Genomic DNA, 10,590 nt, shown 5'->3' with positions numbered 1-10,590 from the left:
ATCTATCGATGTAGTATTGATTCTTATTCATCTATTGGATTTGTTTATACATCAGAAAAAGGAGAAGTTTCATTTAAGAATAATTTAAAATTCATTGATTTAAGTCCATGTGAAGGAAATCTTGAAATAATATTATTTGAACAAAAGAAAGAAAATAAAATTTGTTCATTATGTCCATCCATAAATTTTCTTTTTGGTAAATATCATATTTCTATTTTGTTATTGATTAAACGATAAAAATTAATAATTTTTCATATCTTCTGCATTTTTTAAACAAATAACGAGAAAAATATAGAAATAATAATGATATCAATTCGATCATAGTCAATGGTAACTTCATGTATAATGTTGTAAACCAAATAGAAATATTGTAAAAATTATTAAATTCTGTTTATAGTAGTCTTGGGAATTAATTCTAAATTAAAGGGATGATTTTGAAAGTCTGGCGTAGTTTGTATTTTAGAGATAAATCCAAAAATATCAATTCTTTCATAGGAGAAAAATATCTTCGGGTGTTAAGTTGTAAACTAAGGCAGTGATCTTTTAACACATTATAATAAACTTTAAAATATTAAAAAAAATATTATGTTTTTAATCATACTCATTTTCATATGCACAAAATGATGACATTGGATCAACAATACCTTCATAAACTGTTTGATCGTCAATCATATCAACTTCGAAGTCTTTGCAGAACTTGTTGATCATTTCTGTGCAATCATCCAGATCGGATTTGATTTTATCGATTTCGTCACCGGATTCAAATTCAATCAAAAGTTCGTTCACTGCTCTTCGATGTTGTTTAAGTGCTTTAACAAGACATTCTGAGAACTTAGAAACGTTTTCTTCAAGAAGTTCTGGATACTTTTGTTTGATAAAACTCAAACAGTCACGTGCACAGTTAGGATGTTGCAATGTTGTATAAAGCATTTCTTTGTATCGACAAAGATCTTTTCCGAAAATAACCATTGGTGAATCCTTGAATGCACCAATGGGCATAGAAAGATATGGATCGAAGTCTTTGACAAGTTGATCAAGAGATGTGAATGCTCGGTTCAATGTATTAACACATAATTCTTTAACACGAACTTCCTGGATCTCAATCTTCTTGATAGAAACACCTTGATGATAAAATGGTAATTTTTCTGATGTTTCGATGTAAAGAGTTTTAATAGGATTCTTCAGTTCTTCAGATGATTTCTGTGATTGTTTATTGATAGAAACAACGGATCGGAACTTATCCCATGAATGAGGAGCTTCATCACCTTCGATTTTATCATCCGATGGCTCTAATTGGATCAAACAAATACCATCACCTTTGCATTCCTCATGATGATCGCAATAATCTGTTGGACAAACAATTCCTTCGCGATTCTTCAGTTGTTGAACAAAATGGATTGTTTCCGTCTTCTTGCAGCAGTATATTCGTTGATCTTTCTTACCGCCTTGTCTTCGTTCAACCATGAAGAAGGCCAATGGAACACTGACACCAACTGTGTTTCCTGTAGAAATACTAGACAAATAATTGGACAATTTAGAACAGATTTCTTTAGACCGGCCGTAATCGCGGTTCTGATAAAGAACACGTAATGCCATTGATGACAAACCGCGCAATGTATAATATAACTGTGCTTCTTCGCATAACCAAACAGATGAATTCAAATATTCAATCAAAAGATTTTCATTAAAATCAGACAACAAAATTTCGGCATCGGCATTTCCTGCATCAACTTTAACTTTAGTTTCGACTTGAACTGAAGGAATGAAGAAGAATTCTTGATATGTTCTAGATCGGCCGTAATCATAGACATTGTTTGCCGTTCTGATTGGTTGTGTCGTTGATAAATGGAAACCGGGTGGTTTAGGCAATCGTTCGTTCTTCTTTTTATTTTCGAGTTTTTCATGTTTAGAACGATGTTCAACAACCGTAGCAATTAAACATGTACAATGTAATTGTGAAACAAACGCTGAGATATAATCACCGGATTCGATATTGATACGAACTAATTCACTCAACCACTTTAAGCGCATGTTTGGAAAGTCCATGTTTTCATCAGCCAATGACATTAATTGTTGACAACGAAGGACAATGCTTGTTTTGATGATTTCTGTTTTTCAACAATATCTGCAATGGATAAAGCAGAATCCATTCGATCACTAACTTTCTTTTTAAGTGATTTATTGTCTGGTGTAAGTTCTTTAATTATCAAAATATATTCTTTAAACATAGGAATCATTGAAACTTTGTTTTCTAAAAGAATTGTTGCGTATTCATCAATGAATGAAAGTGTGGAAACATTAACTTGTTCATATCGATTGTAATCTTGTTTGAAACTGTTAATAATCAATGCGGTACTCAATGCACGTGATTTTGCTTGTTTGTACATAATTAATTTAGTAGACATGATGATGAAATTACGTTCTAATGGATATGATTCGAATAATGAATCACAAAGTAAATACAAATACTTGTAGTTATCTGTTGGTTGGTATCGACACAACAAAACTTCAATTAACTGGATGACTTCGTTCATGCAAACACCTAATTCTGATTTGACGTCAAACAAAAATTTGATGTAAATATGTGTCAGCAAATCAAGAAGATTCAAGTTAATTTGTGGACATTCATATGTTGGTTTGATGACATCCAATGTGTCAATGATGATTTTTCCGGTCAATTTAAGGAATGAAATGAAATGACACTTGAATGAGATAGATAATGAATGGAAGAATGATAATAACTGCTTCTGTTCACTGTTCTTGATTAAGAATAAAACAAATGGAATCAATGCAATTTGCATTCGTTTGTTAGACATAAATAATGGGGATTCAAAATGATTAGAACATAAATCAATAAGAGGGAATAAAGCAAATGCGATTCGTTGTCGAATACTATAACAAATCTCATCTAAGTTAGATAACAATCGAGCTAAAAAGCCTGCACAAAGTGCAAATGTGTCGGGATCACGACCGCCAAAACATTGTTGTGTCGACAACAAAAATTGTGATGTAAGTTTAGAATAAGGTGAATACATAGCGTTCGTTGATAATGGTTTCATGTTGTTAGTCATGTTGATCAAGAAGTGCTTAGAAAGAGATAATGGAGATAAGAAAATCCATTGAACTCGTGTAGCAGACATTGGATGTGCAATTATGGGTCTGACCTTAGATATAGTTCGAAGGAATGTGTAAACGAATCGTACGATTTCTTCATTTCCAAGATCTGAAAGATTATGGAAGAAGAAGAGTCCCAATGACTCTGTAATGGAATTGCAATCAATATCCTTAGTCAATAAGAAGCAAATCAAGTCAAGAAGTGAGTTGTTAATTGTAATTAAGTCTTGAGCTGTTGATTGAAGTTTGCCATCGGAGAAAACAATCTGCATAATGTCAAGAATAAGTGGTAAAGATGTTGAAAAGTCTGGAATGATTGTTGTTTCGATCTTTCCTTCAATGATTTCATGACAAAATGCTTTAATCGCTTCCGGATAGAATGTTGGGAAGTCATCACCAATTGTTTGTGGATCGAAATGATTGAACAACCACTTTCGAAGTGATGTTCTACCGCCATCGCCAAATGTGATCAATAATTGAACCAATGTTGGGAGAACTTTAGAATCGCGCTTCTTAATAAGTCGGCAGAAAAGAGGGATGATGTAAAGATCAGCATATGACTCGTCAATTCCAGACAAACTTGGAATATCGAAATTATCAGTCAATGCGTAGCCATGTTTTGAGGAGGGAAGTAGAATGGAGGGATAGTGATCTGTAATGACAAACCTTCTGATTTCTTTGGTGTTTGCAGAGTTACATCTTTAGAAACTTTGCCTGCTTCTGAGAAAAGCTCGACTTCTACAGATGTATTGTTATTACCTGAGATGCAACTTAATGGAATAACTGCTGTATCGATCGCTTTCTCTTTGATCTTAGAATTTTCTTCAACATGATAAAATTGAATCAGGAAATGACACTTTAAGATGTTCTCTGTAGGGACGATCGGTATGAAATCTGGGAATGCGTGTTTTGGATTGCCATTGAACATCGGAGAAACATAAAAATCTGTAAGACCTGTGCAATTCTTGTTTATGATTATTTTGAGAGTCTATAATTTTTTGTAGTTTGGTTTCTCACATACGCAAGCTTTGAAGTAAACTTTTCCTGATTTAAGATTCAACGTAGTCCAAATATCGCGAATTGTGATGATTGGATAAAACATTTTGATACATACTTATAAGATTGAGTTAGCTGATTTGATATAATCTCCTATTAAATGTAAGCTCAATTTGATTCGTAAAGATTCACGCCTTATGAACATAAGTATCTTAACATTCTCTCTTTGCTTCGTTAATATAGATATTTTCATCATCTGAATAATAAAATTATTCCTTATGATCTAAGATAAACTCAATTGTTTTTTTTTTTTCTTTGATCCGAATTCCACTTTTACGAGACGATATCGTAAATTCCTTTAAAATCTGAATCTGAATCTGAAAAATATTTATAAAAGCATTCTTCATTATAATTTCATTAATTTATAGATTGTAGTTTTCAATTATAACGGCGCCTTCAGAATTTTGATATAATCACGTATTTTAAATTTTTTGATGCTTCACCTACTATTTCATCATTCGTCATCGATCGAAGAAAATTATACACGGATACTGCATTCAATAAATCCGTCTCGGGGTATGCATAAACAAAAAATTAAATCAACAAATAAAATGAATGAAGCAAGAGATATCAGACAAATTGATGCTGTATTGCCTCCATATGTATCTGATGATGAATTAACTCTTCAATTTACAAACGATGAAGTAAAAACAATTCAAATTAGGGCTTGGTCTTCATATATAACAATTGCTGTATTCAGAAATGCAAATATGTTTATGCTCGAAAATGGAGAACCATTGAAGCCTGTTTATTCATTAATAAATGAAAATGAACATGAATATGAAAAATCAATTTTACTTAGAATAAAAGGTCGCCAGCCAAATTTAGTTCTTCAATATAATGGAATTTCAGAACGTTATTCATCTGATATGCATGTAAGTGTAGTTATCAATGTTAAAGATTTTACTTATGAATTGCCACAATTAACAAACTCACATTTAATAATTGCTTATGCAAATAAACCAACACATTATGTAAAAAGAATTAGTCAATCAAGTTATGGTTACTATCAAGGAAATCTATATTTTACTGATATCCATGAAAATTATGGAACATGTGTTCATATTGATATGGAAAAAAGTGTTGAATATGAAATATCAGGAATATTTGATGTTGATGGTTGTCTTCCTGCATTTAAAGATGCTAAAAAAGTTGAAGTCATTTTTTCAGATGAACTAAAAACACTTAAGGGTGCACCCGTATGTACGTTTATTTGAGAGGAGGAGGATTACCCTCTCAATTTTGAGGGATTCGTTAGTTTATTTTCTCGATGAATATGCAATAAAATTTGATTTTTACCTTATCAATATACTTCATATAATATACACATGTTCATGTAAAAACTTTTTTCCAAAATCCTCAGGAATTAAGGGATTTTTGAATTTTAAGAATTTTTTTCGAATTTTTTCGAAAAAAAATATTTTCAGAACAGCCTTAACGACTAAGATTTAGGAACAATGTTAAGTATCAAAAAGAAAGGAGGTCTGATATAGACAACATATATCGTTGAAGGTTGAAAAAATCTCTAATATTTGAGCCCAAAATTTCAAATTTTAATTTTTTGAAAAAAGAGGCCACCCGTATGTACGTTTATTTGAGAGGAGGAGGATTATATTTTTGAAAGGGTGAAACATTATGAATATGTTAATTATATAATAATATGTATTATTATAAAAAAGAAAAAATAATGCACGTTAAAATTTTTCTTTCTTGATTTTTTACAAAATCTACTTAGAATTATGCAAAATATGACTAAATAATTATAAATTTCAAGTTAAATTTTAATTTTGATAAATAATTTAAATTTCAAAATATCAAGTTCAGTTCGACTATGTATGTAGTAATTCCTCAATAAAGTGCCAAAACCCTATTAAAATATATGAACATTTTCAACATTTTAATGTTTTTATTTAAAAATTTGTTGGAATATGAGCTTCAAACAATTATTATGTAAATAAAAATAATTAAATATATGTATTTATTCGTATTACAACCGTAGTAAGTCGATTCTTCCTTTCTTCTACTGAGGTTTGAATTTGATTTCGAATTGTAAAGAGATTCAAAGGGAAAATACTAGCGGATAAAAACTACCTTCATGAAAGGGTCATAATGGAGTCAAGTTGTATTTTTTGATATTTTTTGCTTTTCGAGCCTAAATAGGTAGCCAAGATAATGCCTAAAAATAAGGTTCTAAATTCTGAAGTTTACATGATCCTCTCGTGTGCACCCTTAAAATTGATTCAACACCGATAAAAGTCATTTGTATGACAAAATGCGAACAGATTGTTGTTATGTCAAATGTTGCAGGAATCAAACGCGAAGATAATTACACAGATGATTCATCGATTCTTTCATCAACAAATAGACCACAAAATATATTAGTTTTCTTCATAAAGAAATCATTTTGGTCTTCCAAATATAATTATTCAGTTAACACAATGTCTGGTCAACAATCAGCATATTATTTTGAGTCTTCTAATACAAATCAATATATCTATTCTTACTCACCGTTTTCAGTGAATGTGAGATACCCTACGTTCCCAACTTCTGGAAAACGGTTTTTCACCCTTATGATCAGTTTCAGACACTTTGGGAGTCTCCCAAACTTTGATATTTTGCATTATGATAGAGAAACGTGTCTAGTTTAACGCACAGTTGTTTTAAAGGCAAATGATGATATCACATGAAATTATCAAATTATCAAATTTTGAAGTACCAGTCCAAAGGGTTAATTAGATCCTACACAGATGTGCGATAGTGAAACATATGTGTTCTTGATTTGAGAAGTCCTACTGATAGAGGTATGAATCTCACAGCTTTGTGTGAGTGTGTCTGACACTTGTATAGAGTGGAATATGCGCCGACATATATTATATAATAACATGTAGTTGATAATTATGAAAAAATAGAATTCGATGCGAATGATATTGAAAGTTGTTTTGTAATTTGATATTTTTCTTATATGTGTTAATTAGTAAATGGCTTGTTTGTTGTGATCGTACTGTGAAAAATGAAAGGTATTTTAAATTAAAAAAATGAGATTTTGAGATATCTCTAGAATTAAGAATTTATAATGTATTTGACTTTTATATAACTATGTGTAAAGGATCTCGATGTCTATATGCTTTAAATAAAATTAAATAAAATGAGATAAAAAATTAAAATGGACAAGAAGATATATGGAAATGTAATTTGTATTGTGTTGGTTGTTGGCAAAATGATTTTAATACAGATTTAAGGATTTGGAATGGATTTGAAATTAAATGATTTTAATTCAAGGAGTAATAAGATTTTGAACTGGTTTTTATTTTGTGAATGTAAACCCCTTCCATAGGATATGTATTAGAAAGATCAATGTCAAACTTTTTGAAAGAATTGTTTTTTTGTTGAGCGATTTTCTCATATTTAATAATATATTTAAGTTGGCGTATCTTACGTCCTTCCAAAAATATGTATTAGAAAGATAAATTTTAAACTTTTTGAAAGAATTGTTTTTTTGTTGAGTGATTTTCTCATATTTAATAATATATTTAAGTTGGCGTATCTTACGCCCTTCCAAAAATATGTATTAGAAAGATAAATTTTAAACTTTTTGAAAGAATTGTTTTTTGTTGAGTGATTTTCTCATATTTAATAATATATTTAAGTTGGCGTATCTTATGCCCTTCCAAAAATATGTATTAGAAAGATGACTTATAATTTCAGAGTGGGGGACAAACTCGCCCATTGTCACTTTTTCGTTAACCTTAAACTTGTAATTTTCATTATTTTTAATTAACCTTACTTCTTTCCCAATTCCTGATTTATTTTATTCACTTACTATTAAAAGTCACATTTTAATAAAATATAATAATTTATTTATAGCATTTTTTACTATACTGTAATAAAAAATTAATTATAATAAATTAAATGTTTATTAAATCAAATGTTTTCTTTGCAATAATATTTTTAATGTTGAGTAAACAATGTTGGGATCAAGTGTATCATTTTTCAGACCTTTCTGAACAGCTTCAAGCATACTGATGCATTCGACTTTTTTAAATTGTGTCATTTCTTCGAAATCTCTTGTGACTTTTTTGATAACTTTAACACTTCTCTCTGAATCCAGACCTTTAATTTGCAACTTAATCAGGAATGAAGGAACAACACTGGAATATAACTCGATGACAAGTTCATCGAGTCGAAGATTTGGTTGTACACCACTTGTATGTGCCGGATACCATTGTGTCAAATTTTTTCTGAAATTAACTTTAAAAGTACTAAGTAAGATCATGAGATATAGCAATATATGTTTAAACCAACTTATATTTTGGTTGTACACCACTTGTATGTGCCGGATACCATTGTGTCAAATTTTTTCTGAAATTAACTTTAAAAGTACTAAGTAAGATTATGAGATATAGCAATATATGTTTAAACCAACTTATATTTTGGTTGTACACCACTTGTATGTGCCGGATACCATTGTGTCAAATTTTTTCTGAAATTAACTTTAAAAGTACTAAGTAAGATCATGAGATATAGCAATATATGTTTAAACCAACTTATATTTTGGTTGTACACCACTTGTATGTGCCGGATACCATTGTGTCAAATTTTTTCTGAAATTAACTTTAAAAGTACTAAGTAAGATCATGAGATATAGCAATATATGTTTAAACCAACTTATATTTTGGTTGTACACCACTTGTATGTGCCGGATACCATTGTGTCAAATTTTTTCTGAAATTAACTTTAAAAGTACTAAGTAAGATCATTTATTTTTGCATAATATAATGCCAATATGGTTTCTTTTGATTTTATTTCATTTATAAGCAAATCAGATTTACCCAAAAACTCCACTCCATAAGCGTTCATTAGTTAGTATACATATCATGTGTACGGCGACACTGCGTTCCACCTTACCCAAGATAACGGTTTGACACTTTACAAAACTACTAACGTATATTTTACAACACAAACGACTTCACTAATGAAAAATAAACGTTCTCACTAACGTTCCCACTAATGTTCTCACTTACAAAAGTATTGCAGCGCTTCCCATTGCTGTGCTTCACACAATAGTTCATATTCTTCAGTATCGCTGCTGTCACTCCAATCGTCAGAGTCAAAGTCACTGTCAAAATAAATGTTAGTAAGTTTTGACAAAGCTAATGAAACACGCTTACCGTTTGTATCTATTGCTTTTATATATCTCCCATTATGTTTGTTGTCATAAACGCTCAAACTAACTTTACCCTTTCTCCCTCGTATCTGATAGAATGTATTTTCACGAGGAACGAAGAACAAATTCTTGAACTCATGACCGTTGTAGTTTGTTATCTCAATAGTTTTCGTCATTTACATCCAAATAAAATAAAAAATAAAATAAAAAAATAAAATAAAAAATTAATGATATCACCACCCTCACACGTATGAAAACATAGCACAAAAATAAATTTAGGTGAAGCGGTGAGATCTCACCTCTTTTTTCACCTGTTTTTTCACCCTGTTGAATTCATTGCTTTATAACTCTCTTCCTTTCTCCAACTCTTCTAACTTCTTCCTAAGTTCAGCAATGTTGTCCTCATGAAGTTTAATCTTTCTCAAAATTCCTTCTTTATCTAATGGTTGCTTTATCTTTCTAAACTGAACTCTACCATCCTTCATAGTATGAATGTAAAAACCTTCTGGAATAGTTCCTGATTTAATGTATTCTACCAAAAACTTTTGTTTCATTGCTTCAGTGACTTTATTTGTCATTTCAATCAAATAAAAATTTTAATATTAAATAAAAATAACGTTATTTTTTCAGTAAGGAAACGCAGGAGTTTTACGATTTATTTGAGGAGTAGGTTCTGGTTTAAATGTTGGAGTCGGTTTAGGAGTTGACTTTTGAACAGGAGTTTGTACTTCCATAGGTTCAGGAGTCATTGAAGGTTTTGCTTGTGAAGGTTGAGTTTGTTTAACTTCAGCTACTTCAGTATTATTTACAACATTTGCTTTATTTCTTTTCAACATCAACTGCTCCTGCTGTAGCTAGCAAACCTAGTGGGAGACCATATTTTATATAAGGACTTGACCAAATGCTATTTTTGACAGGAGCTGGTGGAACACCTAACCTTGGTGAAACTGCTCTTTGCCATTGTGCAGCTCGTAAGAAATATTCAATAGGTGCTCCATAATCGTTTGGTAAAGTTTGTTTCATAGATGGTGAAGGTTCACGAGAGCTTGATGAAGAACTCATTTATAAGCTTTAAAAATAAACGTTCATCCTTTATTCCTCACTGTCGTCCGTAGCTAAGTTATAGTCATCTAATCTTATTATGGGGATTCCATTAGCACGCACCTGAATGGCAAAGCAACAATCCCTCATAAATCCAATAAGTGGCTTTGGTACATTTTCAGTTGCTAGTTCAATAGGTCCTTTAACAGACAATT

The 10,590-nt window shown here is 30.8% G+C and overlaps 1 protein-coding gene across 1 annotated transcript, besides 3 other annotated features; it reads right to left on the bottom strand.

Annotated features, from left to right (window-relative positions):
- Positions 1 to 5,359: 5,359 nt before the first annotated feature.
- Positions 5,360 to 6,399: a mobile genetic element.
- Positions 6,400 to 7,874: 1,475 nt separating this feature from the next.
- Positions 7,875 to 9,028: a mobile genetic element.
- Positions 9,029 to 10,590: part of a mobile genetic element that runs on past the window's edge.
- Positions 9,676 to 9,912, bottom strand: TVAGG3_0728530 (uncharacterized protein; the record flags this gene model as incomplete). The annotated part of the gene is made up of 1 exon (XM_051244413.1): positions 9,676 to 9,912. One exon carries the CDS (start codon positions 9,910 to 9,912, stop codon positions 9,676 to 9,678), a length of 237 nt encoding a protein of 78 aa, XP_051091000.1.

The sequence above is a fragment of the Trichomonas vaginalis genome, chromosome III (genome assembly GCF_026262505.1).
Source record: "Trichomonas vaginalis G3 chromosome III, whole genome shotgun sequence".
Classification (NCBI taxonomy): Eukaryota; Parabasalia; order Trichomonadida; family Trichomonadidae; genus Trichomonas; species Trichomonas vaginalis.
Note: the sequence above shows the minus strand (reverse complement) of the source record. Positions and strands in the feature narration are given on the sequence as shown.